At 37.0% G+C, this 20,735-nt stretch overlaps 2 protein-coding genes across 2 annotated transcripts; both read left to right on the forward strand.

The window, feature by feature from the left end:
* The first annotated feature begins 1,437 nt into the window (after positions 1-1,437).
* Positions 1,438-9,990, forward strand: LOC129259049 (cytochrome P450 2U1-like). Its single transcript, XM_054897319.2, has 6 exons — positions 1,438-2,420; positions 4,579-4,887; positions 5,194-5,493; positions 6,734-6,919; positions 8,557-8,763; positions 9,014-9,990. Exons 1-6 carry the CDS (start codon positions 2,069-2,071, stop codon positions 9,190-9,192), a joined length of 1,533 nt encoding a protein of 510 aa, XP_054753294.1. The 5' UTR covers positions 1,438-2,068; the 3' UTR covers positions 9,193-9,990.
* A 4,221-nt stretch (positions 9,991-14,211) lies between these two features.
* Positions 14,212-18,832, forward strand: LOC129259580 (uncharacterized). Its single transcript, XM_064098350.1, has 2 exons — positions 14,212-15,994; positions 16,597-18,832. The coding sequence occupies exons 1-2, from the start codon at positions 14,212-14,214 to the stop codon at positions 17,193-17,195; spliced, it is 2,382 nt and encodes a 793-aa protein (XP_063954420.1). The 3' UTR covers positions 17,196-18,832.
* The last annotated feature ends 1,903 nt before the right edge of the window (positions 18,833-20,735 follow it).

Genomic DNA, 20,735 nt, shown 5'->3' on the forward strand with positions numbered 1-20,735 from the left:
TCCAAGATCTTAGAAAATATTGGCAAAAGAGCTATAGGTCTGCAATTTACAATATTCTTCTTGTCATCTTTCTTGAAAACAGGAACAACCTTAGCTACCTTTAACTTCGATGGAACTATTCCAAGAGATAAAGAGTTATTAAGAATAACACATAATGGTTCAGCAAAGTAATGAATACATTCCTTAACAACGCTAGGGGCTATATCATCAGAACCACCTGACTTTGATGACTTAAGTGATGAAACAAAATTAATTATTTCGGAAACAGAAGTTGGTCTAAGAAACAGAGAAAAATTATCAAAGTTTGGCTTTAAATATTCATGAAAAGACTGAGGCACTGTTGGAATTTCTGTACTTAATTTTGCAGGCAATCCAATGAAATACTTGTTAAAACATTCAGCTTTATGCTTACTTGACACTAGAAATGATCCCTCATGGAACATCTCTGGGGGATCAATTGCTTCTTATCCCTGCCCAATAATTCATTGATGTGTGACCAAGTTTTCCTAATATCCCCTTTAACACTTTGAAAAAGGTAGTCATACAATTTTTGTTTTGCTAAGCGAAGCGTTGTAACAAGAACATTTTTGTATTTGGCATATTTTCTTTTATTTGTACTACTTGGCGTTTTGACATATTTGGAATATAAGTGATGTTTGCGATCAAATTGATCAAATTTTCAGGGTTTTGTTTGTCTGATTTTTCTTTATCTGTTTAAATCATATTATTCTCAGCCTGGAGTATCCCTTTAAATGGGGATTTTTGGTCATCATTCTGTCCTCCAACTATTGGATATGTTCTCGATCGCGTCTTTAATTCATTTCTTTATCTTACAAATCCATTATAATATACATGTATACCCATCCAAAAACCGTGATAGGTAAGATGGTAGTATTCTGTTTACGGTATATATACATATATACATTGTCCGTGATGATTGTGGTATACACACCACTTAAAAGAGGTTTTTAACACCATTCTCTCTTCTATATAGCTTATATATATACGCTTGTTCGAATCTAACAAATCCATTATAATATAGCCATCGAAAAATATTGTTGTAGGTCTTTAACTAAAATATGGTAGCAATATGTACACATACTTCCGTATACATAGCCCTTGGTGTGGGGGCGTCCCCAAAATTTTTAATTATCAGGTCAATATATTGCTATCACCCCCCCCCCCACACACATACACACACACACACCCACACACACACACACACACACACACACCCTCACACACTATTCGGACCAGATTTCTGCCAGTGTACCATTCTTTCTTCCCCCCTTTCTTCCTCCTTTCTTTTTCCGTTTCCCCTATTTGTTTCACTAATTTGGAAGTTATAGGGGCGTGATCGCCATCTACTCTAACACCCGTAGTGCCGCCCGTAACACAGAGTATACAGTTCTGGTCTTTATCACGAAGATGCTTCATGTAGTTTGTTAGTTGAAGTATGCAAATAGCCAAATATAATCAGGACGTATTGGGCTCTATACATTCTAAAACAAACACCGAGCCTTCTCCTCGACTAAGTTATGTAACCTACCCTGCAATCTGGGTATTAAAAACCTGCTATCATTTCAGCAAACTGATTGTTCAGGTTGACATTCAGGACCTTCGGAACACAGAACCGAGACGTAGGACGACGCCATAACCGTTTTTTTCCATACTTCAGTGAGGAAAAGTGTAGGCCATCATTCATATTTCCTTACTCATTTCATGGAGTTTTATGCCAAAGGCTTACAAAGAGTCATCAAGATGATATGTGCCTATAACTCAGAGAGATAGCTATACACAAAACAGAAGAAGCTTTTTTTGTTATTTCGCTGTCAAGCAACCACCAATTCCTGTGCACATTTTCAAGTCGCCCTTCGTCAAGACACTCTTAGAAGCTTTCACATCAGCAAGCTAGGCTGCTCATGAAAATTCGCCTGAATCCCAACTCTTGTAGCAAGATACGGAGTAATTCGCAGAGGTAGAGGGTTGTTTGTTTATGAAATATATACTTCCAATTTCATAAATATTCTCTTAGAAGAAAAGTAGACCAGTTACAATCAGAGAAACAATGGCATTACTGACTGACTCATACGGAGTCCTCTTGGCCACCATAAGCCTTGTTCTGACGCTGGTATGGTACTTTAAGAGCTCAAGCTTTCGGAGATTTCGTCATCTACCACCAGGCCCCCTCGGGTATCCCATCGTCGGCATGTTACCCTACCTCGACGAGAAATATCCTTCTGTTGGTATCACAAAACTGTCCAAGAGATATGGGCCGATCTTCGGGGGTTTTCTGGGCAGCTACCGAGCGGTGTTCCTGAACGATTACGAGACGATAAAAGAAGCTTTCTCAAGAACTGACGATATCTTCAGTGATCGGCCGAGGATTTCGGCATTCGAACTTTACAGCGACGGGCAAGGTAAGAGGCAATTCTTTTAGTTGTCAGAATTTTTACCCCCCCCCCCCTGCTCGACGATGTTTTACAGGTATGCCATTCGTAAGAAGATACAAGAAAGAACTTTTAATCGATTCGGGTACTCCTTTTTTTTAAGAAGTTAAATTTTCAAATACCATAATTTTGTTATTTTCTATCCGATTTTCTATCAAAAATTAATATATCATTTGATTGATATGATTTTCGTTTCATGTTAAATGTTAAAAAGAAAAGTCGTGTCCAACACGGTCCGTATAAAGATTTTTCTCATCATAAATATTACCATTATCATTATGTTCATTAGTGTCTCTACCATGACAATGTAGGGTTTACGATTTAATGTCACTAATTGCGAAGTTTAATGCACTATATGTTTTTACACCCGACCCGTCGGTTTATAATTAAAATTAGCATTATCTTGTAAATGTGTTAGTGCCGAAAAAATACAACACTTTAAAATCATGCATGTTGCCGTGCATACTTAAAGTTATCAACAAAGAATGCCGGGAGCAGTGGCAACGCCAGTGTTTCTTTTCAGGTGGGGTGTTACGGCACATTTTGGTAAATTACCAACATTCAATTTTCAATTCATTTCTGGTTTTATTGTAAAAAAGGTACATAACAAATATCACAATTCTAGTGCTAGACAAATAATCAACAAATAAAGCCAGAAAAAATCATTTTGGACAATCTCAAAAAAGATTAAAATGATTGAAATTATAACATTGTAAAACTATCATTGTCAAAATGCAACATGTGCAATTTACCTAAATTTGCTTTTCAATTATTATGATACGACATATTTTGGTAACTGCATATTTTGGTAACCAACATGTCACGAATGTGTAAAACACATTTTGGTAATTTCTTGATCATCTAAATAGTCGGCTCTCACCAAATGCAATTAGACTGCCAATGCAAAATATACTTTAACGACGCAAGGAGGTAAGCTATTATCAGTCTATTTTCTAAAACCACACCGGCTGAACCCACTTGGTTAAAAGTTAATTGTATCTAATCAACACTTGGGGCCCGTTTCATAAAGGACTTGCTACTGTTGTGACTTTGCCATTATGGCAACTACTATGGTAACCTTGATTTTGATTGGCTGCTGAGCCCTGTAACCATGGTAGTTGCCATAGCGACAAGTAACAGCAGTCGTACCTCTTTATGAAAAGGGCCCCTGGTCTAAGCTGAATGGTCTAATACCCATTGCCAATAAATTATCTCAAACCACTTCGTCTTTTCATCTATTCGCTCTACAGAGTATTAATTTTGTTCCGTCTATGCCAAGTTTGTCAAATGTCTCATTGTTCGAAGTTTTCATGAAAGAGGCCACAAATTGCCAAGTTAGCATAGCTGTAAATGTGTATTGAATGGGCCCCAGTATGCATTTCTTTTGGTATGAAAATCATGTAGTTAAGTCGTATTGTAAATACGCTGTAACTATATATGTGAACCCACCATATTCCGTTATTCCTCTCCCAGTTTATTGATCCTGGGGCGGTGGAGCGAACTTGAAAGTAGGGGCTCAAGAAAAAAGCACCTTTTCTTTCGAAAAGGGCACTATCTTAAAACAAAGAAAAAGTGGCCTTAAAAAAACCCTGATTAAAATCGTACAGATTGAGAGATGGGGTGGTGGGCAAGTTTCTGGAACGGAAGGAAAAAAAATGAAGAAGAAAAATTTAAAAAAGATAATGAAATGAAAGGAAAGGGTAAAAGTGTGCACATCATGTCAGAATTTGTCACTAAATCAAATTGTTCTAAAAAGGTCATTAATTGGCACGTAGCAACCTGGATGTGCATATAACTGTGTCATTGTATTATTAAGCGAAGGTGATAACTTTTTTAAAAACTTTATATCAGATTTTAATGAATTTTCATTGTAATACTTGTCTGATTTTTTCTTTTTATTCAAACCATTTTTTTTTTTGGGGGGGTGGACTTCCTCTTACGCTCTTTGTACAGAAAGGTTTTTTGACACGGTAAATCGAAATCACAAAATTTGCGTCACATTATTTTGGGTACCCATGATTTACGCGGGTTAAGATAAATTGTTGGACTCCATAGCTTAATTGATAACACTTTACTTGCAAAGCCACTGCATTTCACTTTACATTTATCCCTAAAATTTTCCACACAGGAGTTGCATGCTGCTACATTGAAAACCATTGGAAAGAACAACGTCGGTTCACACTTCGCGCCCTGCGGAACTACGGCATGGGTCGTCTCCAGGGCTCCCTACGAGACGCCATCGATGTCGAGATTTCAATCATGATGAAGGAATTCTCCAAGATCAAGAAACCTTTTAATCCATTCATCTACATCATGTCGACTGTCTGTGACATCACCTGTAAGATGGTTTTCGGTCGGCGATTCGAGTACGACGATGACAAGTTTACCGATTTCCTTCACAAGCTTGACAGGATATTTGAAATGACTGGCGTAGCAGGTGCGTACATTGGCCGGGATATTGACTAGGGCATGATTATAGCAAGGAGGTATACATCCTTGGTATTAGTGACCATGCATTGGTGGTGCAGTGAAAGGGGTAGTGTGTCCGCCCCGACGAGTTCAAGTAATAAAATAGACGAAAGATCTGCATATGAGTGGGGGGGGGGTTGAGAAAATATGAGAGAATATGTGAAATTGCTGGGTTGATGCCCTTCGCTTTTTCATGAAATATATATATATATATATATATAAAACACATAGTATTAGATTTTTTTCCGAATTTAATTTCTCTTATTTTTTTCAGGAGTGACAAATTACCTAAGCTGGATGAAGTACGTCCCTTTCAGCGGGTACCATGAACTGGGGAACGCCGTCAAACAACTGGAGAATGGTCTCTTCACCGGAGAATGCGAAGAACATCAAAGAACCTTCGATCCAAGCAGGGATCCCCGTGATCTTATCGATGCCTTCCTCCTTGAGATGCACAAGAAAGAAGAGGAGAGGGCGAATAATAACGGAGAGCTTCTGGCTCCGACGGGTTTCAGCCGGGAACAGTTACTGCATTTCATAGGGGATATTTTTGCAGCGGGGACAGATACGACAGGTACGCCTTGGTTCCTCTCCATGGCCCTGGGAAGCGGGGGTGCTGGGGGTGTTGCGTGTACTATTCACACCAAGCACCCCCGCTTCCCTGGAGATGGGTTAAGTATGCTTAATAGGATATGTTTAATTAAAATCAGCTTCATTCTTATTGTATCGAAACCCTTTTTTTTCTTGTTGAATTTCTCGTGACCAAACTTCATTTTGTAGTGAAAGCTTTTTTTCGATCTTACATCTCCATTATTCGTTTCATGTTGATAATTATTCGTCATATGGTATGACCTCGTACTATTTACTTTTTCTATTTGTAAATAAGAGCAGGGGATTTAGTATCAGTGGCGGTGTCACACATTTTATGTGCACGTGAATATTTTTTAGAACAAACTTTTCTTCTCCTTTGTATTGATCATTGGTTTAATTATTATGTATGGGGGATCTTACTGGTCAATTCCGCCCAACTAAGCTACTATAGCAATAATTTTATTAGTATATCTAGAAAAAAAAATAAAAAGCCCAAATTTGAAAATTCCCAGACGTAGGATGTAAAATAAGAAAGTTTGTTTAATTGACAATCTGTAAACTGCACAACATCTTTTGTATGATATCGTATGACACTATTGTAACACATCATTAGATTAATTGTAGCATGGTATTGTTCTGTTCTATCGCCCATATATTCTGAAACCCTGTCCATCAAAGACAATGTAGGTATAACTCTAAGCTAAAATTAGGCGTATGTGAAGCTACAAATTTCAAGTTCAGAAATCATGATTGATAAAAGCATCTGATTGGATACATTGAACCTCTACTATTGGTGGAGGGGTCACGATTGGTTATTCATAATTAAACTAAGACTTTAGGTTATAGGGTTTGAATTAACCCCGAGTTCAGAATACGGGGATTTGGGTATACATTGTATTTAAATGAAAAGTTTACTTGATATCTTTAAAAAATATATGAAGAAAAAACATTTACTTTCGATTTTAATGATAGTTATAGATACATAAGTGCGTATCACATTGTCGTGGAAGCAACTGAAGTAAAATAATTGTAATATCATATTTCCCATTAAAAATGATATCTGATTTTGGTGAAAATATAGTTATTTAACCTGATTTGTTTCTGTCTAAACAAATCAACTTGTTGGTATCCTTTAACTTAAATTTATTCTAATAATATTGTGAATAATGCATGTTATAATCCTACGTACTAACACCATTCTTTTGTTTGTATATGCAACGCAGCTTCGTCTTTGAAATGGACTTTCCTTCATCTGATCAAATATGAAGATGAGCAACGTAAGATGCAAGAAGAAATTGATCGTGTTGTAGGACGGGACAGATTACCAACCCTAGAAGATAGACCAAGTCTACCGTACACCCAGGCATTCTTAACAGAAAGTTTGCGACGCGGAAGCCCTGGACCACTAGGTAACGTTCGTTTCACATATTTTTATTCGCTATATTGGTACTAGTATGCCCTAGTAGTAGAAGTGGTAGTAGCAGTATAGTAGAAGTATTAGTAGTAGAAGTGCATAGTAGTAGTAGTAGTAAAAGTATGGTAGAAATAGTAGTGGTAGAAATAGTAGAAGTAGTAGTAGTAGTAGTAGTGGTAAAAGTATGGTAGAAATAAAACTGGTAGAAATAGTAGAAGTAGTAGTAGAAGTAATAGTAAAAGTATGGTATAAATAGTAGTAGTAGCAGTAGTAGTAGCAGCAGCAGCAGCTGCTACTTCTAAAAATATTTTTTGTCTATCCGAAATAATGTGTAAATATGTATAGGCAAATATTGTCCTTATATTGTCCGATCGCATAATGAATGTCAATGACGTGTATCATATTACTGAGGGCATATTCCCGCAGAAATTGCAAAAATTCTTCAAACATAAAAAACGACAATCCAAGATTTTATTTGAAAAAATATACATGTATACATGATTTTAAATCATGAATATTCATGTGTGATTATTTGGTTTTGATAGGGATTGGTTTATCTTTTTAGAACTATAGAGGTCAGAAAGTTTTGCTGTGCGATTTTGATATTAGAGGCAGAGAACATGTTTAAAGGACAAGTCCACCCCAACGAAAAGTTGATTTGAAAAAAGGAGAAAAATCCACCAAGCAAAACACTGAAAATTTCATCAGAATCGGATGTAAAATAAGAAAGTTATGACATTTTAAAGTTTCGCTTAATTTCACAAAACAGTTATATGCACACTCTGGTCGGTATGCAAATGAGGAGACTGATGACCTCACCCACTCACTATTTTTTGTATTTTATTATATGAAATATTCTAATTTTCTCCTCGTCAAGTCAAACAAAGTTTTATTTCTCCCTGAACTGTGGAATTACCATTATTTTAACAGTTTATGGTTAAATTAAGTTGGTCCTTATTGTCAAATCTGTAAAAATTGAAATATTGTATTATTCAAACAATAAAAAACAAAAGAAATAGTGAGTGAGGGACATCATCGATTCTCTCATTTGCATATCGCTGAGTTGTGCATTTAACTGTTTTGTGGAAAAAAACGAAACTTAAAAATGTCATAACTTTCTTATTTTACATCCGATTTCGATGAAATTTGCAGCGTTTTGTTTGTTTGATTTTCTCTATTTATTCAAATCAACAATTTTCTCGGGTGGACTGGACCTTTAAGTTAAGATATGCTATTCTCAGTGTAAAAAAAGATACTGTTAAATTTATATTAATTAATATCACTCCGCAAAGTTGTCAGATATTGGTTTATTAAATCAACCTTATCATCAGCATAACGGCTATATTCTGACGAAGACTTAGTGTAGAAAAAGCAGATAAATTAATTTATTTATTCACTGTACACATGTATAAGGAAAATATCGACAATCATATGGCCTTAAAATACCGTTAGGAAATAATAAACATAATTTCAGTCATATAATTTGCGTTCTATTAATTTTTAAGTGTTACTTTAATGGAAAACGTCAACATTTTGTGCGTATTTCAATGTTGAGATGAAATGAAATGGTGATAGCACCTATCCCTAGGGGACGCATAAAGAAATTCTTATCTTTCTATCTCCTTATGATAGGTGTGCCGCATGGGTCTAAAGAAGATGCGAAATTTCGTGGCTTCGACATCCCCAAAGGGACCGTGGTCATCGCGAACCTTCAAGCTGTGCTCCATGATCCAAATGTGTTCCCAGAACCACAAAAATTCAACCCATCCCGTTACCTAGACGACCAAGGCCAGCTGAAGACGTCGCTAGTGGAACGGGCACGTTCTCAGTTTGGAATAGGTGAAGTACTTGCCTGTTATGTAATAGATCGAAGTTATTCCAATGTATGCTACTTGTTTGTTTTTATTGATATGCTTGATTTTTTTCTATGTTCCAATCGATTTTCACCCCCCCCCCCTTACCATCAGTATCAAATTCATTGTAAACATATGTATGTTTGATAATTGTGAAACTTATCTCTGAAAACGGGTTTCCATTTTTGTGGGACGCACTGTATATTGATAAGTTAATACCTTCTCATGTCTTCCAGGGCGTAGACATTGCGTTGGATCGGACATGGCCATGATGGAACGGTTTATATTGGTGTCCAACCTTACCCATCGCTTCAACGCCAGGGCGCCACAAGGACCAGACTCGGTAAGCCTTGAGCCAAGGAGCGGACTGACCTACATCCCCATGCCATTTGAGATAGAACTTACACAGCGATAGTCTCAACTCTAGATAAACAGAGACTCCGACTCTTTCGCTTTCGACGGGTTCTTGGGGTTGGAGTCTCTATTATCATCTACGGCTTTTCTCCCCAAAATGTGTCGGCATTTGTCATCGATGTGCCCTAATGAATTTAAAACGTCATTCGGTGATCACGGCAAGGGTCAGGAAGACAGCTTGTTGAATGGGAGGGAGGGATGAGATAGGGGATGAGAAAATAAGAGACTTCGCCAACCACAATGGACTGTTACTATCAGAATTTATGTACAAATAAACCGATACAGAGTGACACGCGACCTAAATTTCTCCCTTAGTTCATGTTGATGGTTATTTTCTAGAGGTTTAATATTTTTCCTCCTGATTATCATTATCATAGAAGTCTTCATTTAGAGAGAAGACGAAAACGGAAAATAACATGATAAAGATTAATGAGTTCGTCGTGTTTTCTTTTAATTTTGAAATTATTTTTACAGAGGGATTTCAAAAGTTTATCACTATGATCAATGCTAGTTTCTGACGAAGGAATAATGCTATATAAAACCATTCTTCACAATTGTAGCAATCCAGACTGCATTTTAATGCCAATTAGGCCTAATAAAATTAATTACCAGACTGTATATTCTAAAATATATTCACCTTTGGTCATAAAGGTATAAATACTCTCTAGATGTACATGGTTGTATCTGATCTAACTTTACTTGCTTTTTCATATCGTACTTTGTATATTTATCAATGTGTATTGTCTAATTGATTATTTTTCTTATTTTGTTAAAAGAAATCAATCAACTTTATCATCAATTGTGCATTATTGAATTATCGCTGATGTAGTTTACGGTAGACCATGTGGAGTGTTATAGAAACAGTGGATATAATAAGAAAAAGGAAATGGATAGGCGAGAAAGTGGAGATTTGAGAGTAGAGTATTCTTTCTTGAATAGTCGTAAAAAGAACTGTAAACCAGAAGAGATTGATGAGTTGAAACACAGCTTGAGTAGCAGGGTGGATGAGGAGATGCTGGCTTGAGTCGGCGAGTAGAGATGATGAGTAGAAGCAGTAGACTGGACGTTTCGGGCAGGTTGACTGTCCGTCTTCAGGAGTGAATTGAATTATCGAATTAATCAAATGTACTTGTAAACCTGGGTTACACTTCGTAATTCCGAAGGTTCTTTATTCCGAAGGTTCGTAATTCCGAAACACGTAAATTGCCTATACCTCGATGTTCGTTAATCCGAAAACGTAAAAGGGTTCATTAATCCGAACATTTGTGGCGTTATTCCGAAAGTTCGTTATTTCGAAGGTTCGATAATCCGAAAACGAAATAAGGTTCGATGTTCCGAAGGTTCGTCAATCCGAAAACGAAATAAGGTCCGTTGTTCCGAAGGTTCGTTAATCCGAAAACGAAATAAGGATCGTTTTTCCGAAGGTTCGTTAGTCCGAAAACGAAATAAGGTTCGTTAATCATTAGTTTTCGGACTAACGAAACTTCGGAATTACGAACCTCACTTCGTTTTCGGACTAACGAACCTCCGGAATTACGAACCTTCGGAATATCTGAACCTTCGGAATAACAAAGCTTCGGAATTACGAATGTATGCGGTAAACCTGTTTACTTTGAACTCGCCTCGCGGTTCTTCTGTTGAAATATAATGTAATATAATGCCTCATAAAATATTGAAAAATCCACCAGTAATCAAATTCATGCCACAATATCTCATAAGAAACAAAACGAATACACTTTGTTTCCAAGCACTAGTGCTCGTAATCGAGCTGTTTCTTGGGGAAAATTGTGGCATCATGATTATAATTGCTGGCGGATTTTTAAATATTTCATGAGGCATATATAACAAGACTATAACACTTCTCTAAATGTTGCAATCTGGATGAGAATCCGGGATCAATACGACATGTTTGAATGGTTGCGGTCTATTAATTATGTTTTTTATATGTCTGTGATATAATAACAATAATAACAACTGTAAAACACACGGTAGCCACTCAAGCTATCACTTAAATTCCATCAGTAGGCCTATACATCCTGCCTAACATAGCACTTTCAACAAAAGAATGACGAGGTGAGTTGAAACTAAAACGTTTGACAAGTATACTTTTGATTAATTGATAATGCAAAATTGTAGATAAAGTTGATTGACTTCTTTTAACAAAAAAAAATCACAGTTAGTTCAGTAGGGGAGACCGGGGACAATATTGTAACTCATTCCAAGCAGAAAATAAGGTACAAAGACAAGCTGTGAACAGAGCATGCGCATTTCACCGCTCCACATGCTGTTTGGGTGTAAGCAAATTTAAAGGTTCGTGGAGCTTTCTACAGCAAATTCATCGTGTTTAGGGCAGGAAAGTCACATCTCACATTGACATTACCTTGTGTTTTTTTTTGTTCAGGACAAATATGTATGCCTAATTGAGCTATAGCTAAACATCTTTTTATATGTTTAGAAAATATGTTCTTAGACCTGTATTTGGGCTAATCTTTCAACGACAAATGCTAAAAAGGTAAAATGAAAAAAAAAAAAAATTCCAAATGTGGCTGCCCTCCTCGGGGGCAGATGCATGTTACAATTGCCCCTAGCACTTTATAAACTCTTGAAAATAAAGTTCAGAAAAGAGAATTGCATAATTTTGAACATATCTGTCAATCATGTAATTTGTTTACAAAGAAAAAGTAGCTTTAGAAATAAGATCTACATAACTTTGAACATGTTTGTCAAATTTGTTTGTTACAGAGCAAAATATGGATTTTTTCCAATAAAATTTGCGTATTATTTGTTTCACTGTAATCAGAGCCTTCAGTGTTTTTTACTCAGAACAAAACGCTTAAACAACAAAGAAATGCTGTGGAAATAAAATAATAGATTTTAAAAGGAGCGTAGCTCTCAAACATTAAAGGTAGAATAGACTCACACTTTTCGTCAGTGCCAATCATGTGACCAAAAAAGAGAATTCAAAATCCGTTCTTGAAACAGTCGTACAAAACACCTAAAGCACTTTTTTTTCACGACTCTTTCAGAAACGGATTTTAAGTTCCGGCTCTTCTTTTTTTGTCACATCATGGGCACTGGCAAAGAGTTTGACTTTACCTTCCATTTTTGAAAGCTACGCTTCTTTTAAAATGTATGATTTTATTTTTAATATATCTCCAAGCGGTGAACCTATATCCCCCCATCCACTTGAATAATATGACGTCATGGATTTAGGCCCATGTATATGTATTCGTGTCACTGGCGTAAATCCGTGTTGATGGGTGGGGGGGATGACTGAAATATTTTGGCATTTTTTTGCAATCATGTTTTTAGATATGCAAGGAATTGTCATTGATATGTCCACAGTGGCGTACCGTGGGTCACGGCATTGGGGGGGCACCAGCAAATTTTTTGAATCACTGAGTGAGTGCGCTAGTGAGCGCGCGAAGCGCGCTCAGTTGCCAGTTTATACTGACCTAATAGAGACATTTTAAGGACAATGTCATTAAACGGATATGTATCTCACTGATCAAATAATGCGAGCGCGAAGCGCGAGCTGAAATTGTTTATATTCACACCTAAAAAGGGACATTATAATCAAATTTGTGTAATTATGATAGGTACCTGTCTCGCTAAACAATGCGAGCGCGAAGCGCGAGCTGAAAATTTAGATAATTCAGACCTGAAGTGGGGCATTCTAAGGTTTCTTTGTAGGAATTAACTAGGACCATACGTATTTTATTAACCAAGTGATGCGAGCGCGAAGCGCGAGCTGAAAATTTTTGATATTCAGATCAGAAGAAGGGACATTTTAAGGACTGATTTTGGGAATTCATGAAGAGCAGACATATCTCACCAATCCACTAATGCGAACGTAAACACGGACAGGAAATGTTTTATATATACGAAGACCTTAACATGGGGCAATCACTTTTTGAGACATGAAAAAGAAGCATATATGTCACTACATAAAACAATGATAACTCAAGTGCTAGGAAATATATTTGGTTTGTATTGACTTGAAAACGGGATGTTTTAGTACAACAGGATTATATATCTCGTTAAACAGACAGTGCGAGCACCAGGAACAATGAAGACGTAGGCCCTGGGCAAATCATAAAGTTATGATAAAAATGCTTCTTATGTAATGTAACATAACATAATTATGATATAATATATTATAATGAATAATATTTTCTTCTTTCACTATGTTTTTCTTCCTTTCTCCCTCTTTTCCCCCTTTCCCCGTTTTTTTTTTTTTTTGGTCAGCCGATGGGGGGATGTGCCCCCCATGCCCCCCGTAGTTACGCCACTGTATGTCCATATGGCAAATACCCCTCCAATATTATTTTCTTTTTTACCCCATGATGGTTTAATGGTTTTATTAGAGATTACATTCATATTTTTTTGACATTCCATCTTAATCCCTTCCCAAAGACCCTAACATTGATGAATTGGAAGAAACGGGGGTTTGTCTTCAATATTATAATAAGGACATAAGTATTTTGTTTGGAAATGGTGAACTGGCTCTTTATTTGCATTTTATGATTAAATAATATTGTTTTATTTGTTAAGCGGTATTTTAGGAAGAATTTTCACCAATAAAACAATTATCTCTTGTGATTTTTTTTTCATTTCTTTCGTAAAAAGTGGGGGTGTTTGTACAGGCCATCCCCCCCCCCCTCCTCGAAAAGTGGGGGGATATATCCCCCCCCCCATCCCCCCCCCCGGGATTTACGCCAGTGATTCGTGTGTTTACTGAATAATCTCGTGAAAAACACGCACACTGTCAGTTCCTGGATGTACCACTAGAGGGAGCACACTCGTTTGATCAGATATAATTATGCAAATCATACTTTATTGTTCATAGTGGGGAATTCCAAAGTTGTATTGATAATGGGAGTGGACATTTCCAACACGATTGTTTTGGGGTTATGTAGGACATATGCCGCCATTTTCTTCTCATCTGACATTTTGCATTATACTATTCGTGGTATTCTTTAAGCTATATAGTTGAAGAGAATTTCCACATGCTATTAAAATGGCGGCAAAGGCTGTGGAAAAACTCAATCGCGAATTGGACTGTGCTGTTTGCATAAACACCTTAAAGAATCCTAAATCCTTATCTTGTGGACATTCTTTTTGCGAAGAATGCCTGAAACAATGTGGTCAAGTTCGCCCGGGTGCGATCAAGTGCCCCATGTGCAGAGAAACAATTACCCTTCCAGTGGATGGTGTGTCAGGTCTGAAGTCAGATCCACTGATCAGCAGGGTCATCGAAGTTCTAGAGGCTAAGAAGAACTCGACCGAAATAGCCTGCGACGCCTGTGGGGACAGCGATTTGATTCTGACAACGTATTGTAGAGATTGTCTCAATTTCATCTGCGACTCATGTGCATCTTCTCATTCAAGAATGAAAATATTAATGAAAGATCACCGCCCAGTACCCCTGGAGAAAATCGTCAACGGTTCGGTAAAAATCAAATGGATCGAAGAGGGTATGTGGAGAAAGGAAAACGAGTGCGACGAACACATAGGTGAGGTACGGAGATTCTTCTGCAGGACATGTAAGAAACGCATCTGCAGAGACTGCATTGTTCTTGACCACACCAGACCTGACCATGACTGCACAACAGTGCAAAATATGTTCCTGGAAACACAGGAGAAAATGAAAGATCGTCTGGAGAGTTGTCAAAGAAAGCAAGAATCTGTTCAGGCCATGCTCAGTGACGTGGAGAAAAAGGAAACAGAGATAAACCAGCAGATCCATACCCTCAGAGAAAATATTCGGGACCTCAAAGCAAAGGCTGTAGTGAATATGAACAGAACTGAAGAGGAGCTCCTTCAGAATGTTGAAGCATTCAAGGGAAAGCTCAATCTCAAACTGAAAGCTTTCAAGGGCAATTTGAAAACATCTACAGAAATACTGACAAGTTTACAAATAAAAGCTAATGACATCATTTCAGCAAAGCAGGTGACCGACCTCTCGAGGGGCCCTTTCTTGCCCGAGGATGTTCTTAAAGAACTCGAAGAGGAGATTGCGTCAGAAGTCACTATGACAATTTTTAGGGATCTCCTGGCTTTAAAAGGTACCCTGGTTCAAGGTCCTAATTTTCCGACACCAGTATCGCCGTTTGCGGTGTTGTTATTGCCGCCCATTTGGCAAGAGAGACGGATGTTTCCTATTCCTAATAAAGACATAGTGAAAATCTCATGTGACGGAAATTCTCTATACGTTGCCTGCAAGAATGGTATTTACAAGAAACTGTTGTCTCGCGAAGCTGAATCGTCAACCTGGATGAAGCTAAACCAAGAAGTCATCAAACAGGTGGTAGATATGGCTATATCAGTGGAAAACAGGACACTATCTGTCCTTGTTGAGACAATCGCAGGTGATACGAAATTCTTCCGATTGCAGCTGGATGCATTTTCCAAATCCAATCAAGTCTTCCTCAGTGCAAGTTCGTCGATATCAGTCTCGTCATGTCAACTCAACAATAACGCCCGGATTGCTGTTGGTTTCCAATCTCGTGTGGTCATTACTGACAACAATCCTATGGACGATCAAGTTCATAGCGAACCAGAAAATCCTGCTCGTTCGCCATTTGGGAAACATGCAAACACGAATTTTGCTTCATTCAACTTCCAGATCCCTAGCATGGACAGGTCGCAATCTCCCTTTGGCGAAGCTCGGAGTTCACCTAAATTTCGTCAACCAAGTACAACCAAAAGTTCTTCAAATTTTTCATTTAGTCAACCTGGTCATGTTGGTCAAGGTACTAAGAGTTCATATGTACTCCCTACGTTCGGTCGAGTAAATACAGGTAGGCATATTACATTCTCAGTCATGCACTTGTAAATTTGTACTTGCAAGTTGTAAATAAAAGAATGAGTTGATTCTTTCATAAAGAATATATTTGTCTAAAATAACAGTTTCATTTGAATCAAAATCTAGAATCAAAATCTCATTTAGAGAGATGAGATGTAGGCCTGATAGTCTATCATAGTCACGAGCGGTATGTCTTTTGTTTACTAGCCATATCAGGCAAAGTAAATAAACCTTAATTATTTTTTTTTCATAATTCAAAGGTTGGCCTGATGTTGATGAAAAAACATAAAGCATAAAGTTTGATGGAGTTTCTTCTATAGTTTATGTGACTCATTAAGGAGGAATCGGAGAAGGGCATATTAATTGTTCCGTAGTTTGTGATTACAAATTGTTGTACCATATTCCAAGCATATTCTGCTTTATTATCCTCACTATTTTATTTCATATTTATATTTCATAATTGAAATGAATAGTCAAGTGTTAATAAAATATCCCTTGCAATTTAATAGTTAGCGTAAGCATTTATTAGTCAACACCCCCACCCCCCCCCCCCCCGTTCCATTATCATAGGGTTCAAGTTATCTCCCACCGATTCAGGAACGAAACACAAAACGGCTTCACAGGAAATAGAGAGCAAAGCAGGTTCTGGATCATCCATTCTTACGACGTCAATTACTGTCTATCAGGGTCGCTCTAAGAAACAGGTCAAAGGTTTCTCGTTCGGCAGCACTCTACTTCCTTTGGCAGATCAAGAGTTCGATAATTTCAAGGTGCCTATTGAGAGGGTTAAAAGTCTTGCAGCCACCAAGTCAGGTCAGTTGGTGTTCCTCCGAGGGGATAAGAAAGCCGTCATCATCACTTATTACAATGGTACAATACAGCAAGAAATCAAGGAACCGGGAAGGATGTACCTGTCCATCTCCTGCACAGAGAGTGACGCCCTCTACGTTCTATCCGCCAGCTGGGGCAGCCACACCATTACGCTCACTAAGCATTCCCTGAATGATGGTCGTGTTCTTGAGTACATCATCGACGAGCTCGATGTATCAGCAGATTTCAAGTCAGAAGACTGGCCAGTAATTGCTAACCATGGAAATGACCTCGTGGTCATCAATATAGGCAAGGTGATTCGTGTCTTTTCAGCAAAAGGGGATATAGTAGATGGCGATGACGGATATCCAATCGAGGGTAACTAACCTGCACGAATCGCAAACCTTATGAAATTGCAACGTCCGAAATGTCATGGATGTGGAGATTATATTATTATTATCATAATTATTAGTTTATCTCGGATTCAACGTAGACATATATGTCCGTCATGTCTATCGCTCCATACCTACATAAAATGATGTAAATGAATAACTCATTTGGTTAATTGATTCAATAATTTTGTATGTAATACAATCAATAAATCTTCAAACAGACAAGTAAAAGACTTAATTTTCGCCTATATTTTTTCTGCGTAAATTTCTGCTGCTTTAAAGGTGCTTTATATTCAAATCATGCATATAAGAATATTCTAGAGTTTAAGTTGAAAGTAACCAAAATTTATTGCAGTGCAAGATGTTAAACATGATGGAGAAAATAAGTTTGTAGCATTACCAAAATTAGTCAGACTGTCATTGTTAAGAGAGAAATGTTCTTATGGATAAAAATGTCAGACTTCAACGACTTTTTCTGCACTAGATCGTGAGTACATCATCTGATTTTGGGTTGCAACTTTTTATATTTCAGTTAAAGACTCAGTCTGGCCATTTTATACAGTATCTACCCAAATAAAACTTATTTAAATTACTCTTTAAGCATGTTAAGTTTGAAGGCCTCATCAATTCTTACTGATTTCTATATTCATTTATGTTAATGTATAAATGTAAATATGCACATGATTAATTGTTGTTGTGAATGTTGTCTATTATTCTTACTGATTTCTATATTCATTTATGTTAATGTATAAATGTAAATATACACATGTTTAATTGTCGTTGTGGTTGTTGTCTATTATGGATTTTGCTTATTACGTTTGTATCATTTTTTTTCATCGGGTGGCAAATAGAATCCTCCATTTTACTTTAATAATCAGCCTATAATGCAAATGATATAATAGTTTTATTGGGTGTGCAAAATAAAACACAATATTCTGAATAACATGAAGAAGACGATGAAGATCAATACCATAGTTATTGTCGAGAGAAATGATACTTTTACATAATATTCAATCATTTAACCGCCAGGGTTGAATATCTAAAACGATCTATGCTTTCAAGTAGACATTTCCTTTATAAAATTATGCCCTTATACTTGTAACTGTTAAAAAATAGTTATAGACCTATACGGCATGTTCGGTGTGTAGGAAAAAAATCATGTATTCTGAATAAATATAAGGAAAGCAATAAAGGTCATTATCATGATCATTGTACAATAGAAAATTTAGCAAGTATACAAAATTATTGTTTATCTTAACTTGCATTATGTATCATTTATTCTTGGTCATTATTATGCACATTTTTTATCTTAGAAAAGATATGCGATATAATCTTTTTGTTATAGGATTATCATGAAAACTGGTATATCGCGTGTACTTTCTCTTCATGCTGAAACTGGAATTTAAAGCCATACAATGATCAATGTATTTTGCAAACTTCTGTTGGATGAAATTGCAGTACTAGTGGACTCAGTAGCGTACCTACGGGGGGGGCACTCTGCCCCCCCCCCTGACGAGCCACAACCCATACAAAAGACATATACCTGCCCCCCCTGACGAGCTTAAAATACCTTTTTTGCCCCCCCTGACGAGCTTGAAGACCTTTATTGCCCCCCCCCCTGATGAACTTGAATTGAAGACCTTTTTTTTTTTTTTTTGCTTGTCAATTTTTTTGGCGGCCGATTTTGCCCCCCCCCCCCCCCCCCCCGCTGTGGAAAATCCTAGGTACGCCAGTGAGTGGACTGCAATTTCATCTAAAACCATGGTTTGAATCAGTGACTGGGGTGGTTGGTATTCCTCAAAATGTCCAAACTACATTCCACTGCATGTCCTTTCCAGGTTGGTGAAGTGGGGGAAGGGAACTTTTCTTCACCAATGATTTGGTCCCCCTTGTAAAAAAAAACCACAAACAAACTGAGAATTGATTTAACTTTGAGAGACATGTATAGGTTTAAAATGTACACCAAAAGAAGTCATCACTAAGAAAATCCGATAACAATGTATTAATTGAATTAAGTTCCCCTTTTTCTTTCCGTTTCCGTAATACGGGGAGGGGTTTCCGCGGTCTCAACAACCCCCCCCCCCCCCCTCTTGTACGGCTTTGCGATGTCTTTATGCGATTCGCATAAACTATTTAATGCTTGGTTTATTATGAAAGTTGAAGACTAATGCCAACTAGGAGCAGTTAAAGGTGCGATTTTGTACCCACTTTATACCTTTCAGAAAGTAAAGCACCTTAAAATAGCAGCTTTGCAGCATTTTCACTCCTCAAATGTTGAAATGTTTCTCCCATTCACTCTTAGCTCCCAAAAATATTCAGTCATAGCAAAAATCTTGCAGGTCGTTATATAAATTTTGCTCGCGCTTTTTGCAAACAGTGGTTGTTGATTGAGATAAATAAATGATCTGTTTAATAGAATAACATGGGGCTTAAAAATCAAGTGCTGAAGTCAATATGCACAAATTGGTCTCGCTATTCAAGTTTTCATTAATCGTTTTACGCGTCCTGCATGTTCATGAATACAAAAAGTGATGAAAATAGACCCCAAAAAATCATCTCGCGCCAATTGTTTAGTTAGATAGATATCCATCCTGTTCGTGGTTACAACAATTAGTGCTTATATAGAACATCAAGTTATCATCTCACGATATAAAACAATCAGCTCGTGCTTTACTTTCGCATTGTTTGATGTGATATCATCTTCAAATGTCAGTAGGGCCTATTTAGCTCGCGCTTGATTTTGTGAAACGTTAAAAAAAGTGTCCGCCTTTGCCCCCCCCCCCCCCTAGTTCAAAAATCCTGGTGCCGCCACTGATCTTTCATATTTCAAAGAAATACGAATGTCACACTGGGAGCAGTGAACGATGCAGTTACATACATATTTTGTACCTTTCAGAAAGGGGAGCACCTTTAAACGAGGAACTTTGCACATTTCATTTCAAGACGTACAAGTTTATTTTACACCTATATTGTGCTCCATGTGTGACATATATAGAGAGATAAATCATGTCCTTTAAAATAATTATTATGCTATACATTTAGTGTCAGTGTGATGTTCCTCTGACAAGCGGATATGCTTTTGTTTTTCTTACTAAAAGAGCGTTACCGGTAGAATACTAGTATAATAGTTGAATATTTTATTCAAATCTTAATCATTTTCTTAAAAATTGTGTGAAGAAAAATGTGACATCATATTATTTTGGGTTTCTTTTATGTCATGAACAGGCATTTTCAATGTCTAAATCAATACTATTACGTCAAGGGATTTTGGTGATCATGTGAAAAGTATTTAAGATAACTCTTTCACAAAAATAAGAAATGTTTTATTGTTGGTTGTAAAAAAAATGTTGTTTTTTACCCATTTTAAGTATATATTAATACTTCTTTCCTCATGCATGGTAATACAATAACTTGTACTAAGTTCTATGATTTAAAGGTCAAGTCCACCCAAGTAAAATGATGATTTGAATAAATAGAGAAAAATCAAACTATATAGTATAACGCTGACAATTTCATTAAAATCGGATGTGAAAT

Source organism: Lytechinus pictus, chromosome 4 (assembly GCF_037042905.1).
Source record: "Lytechinus pictus isolate F3 Inbred chromosome 4, Lp3.0, whole genome shotgun sequence".
Classification (NCBI taxonomy): Eukaryota; Metazoa; Echinodermata; class Echinoidea; order Temnopleuroida; family Toxopneustidae; genus Lytechinus; species Lytechinus pictus.

Bases quoted from the DNA above. Each gene is read 5' to 3' on its own strand.
- LOC129259049 (XM_054897319.2), top strand. From the start codon at position 2,069: ATGGCATTACTGACTGACTCATACGGAGTCCTCTTGGCCACCATAAGC. The intron at 5,494-6,733 runs GTACGCCTTGGT...TATGCAACGCAG, and splicing joins AGCGGGGACAGATACGACAG to CTTCGTCTTTGAAATGGACT. The intron at 6,920-8,556 runs GTAACGTTCGTT...TCCTTATGATAG, and splicing joins CGGAAGCCCTGGACCACTAG to GTGTGCCGCATGGGTCTAAA.
- LOC129259580 (XM_064098350.1), top strand. From the start codon at position 14,212: ATGGCGGCAAAGGCTGTGGAAAAACTCAATCGCGAATTGGACTGTGCT. The intron at 15,995-16,596 runs GTAGGCATATTA...CCACCGATTCAG, and splicing joins GTTCGGTCGAGTAAATACAG to GAACGAAACACAAAACGGCT.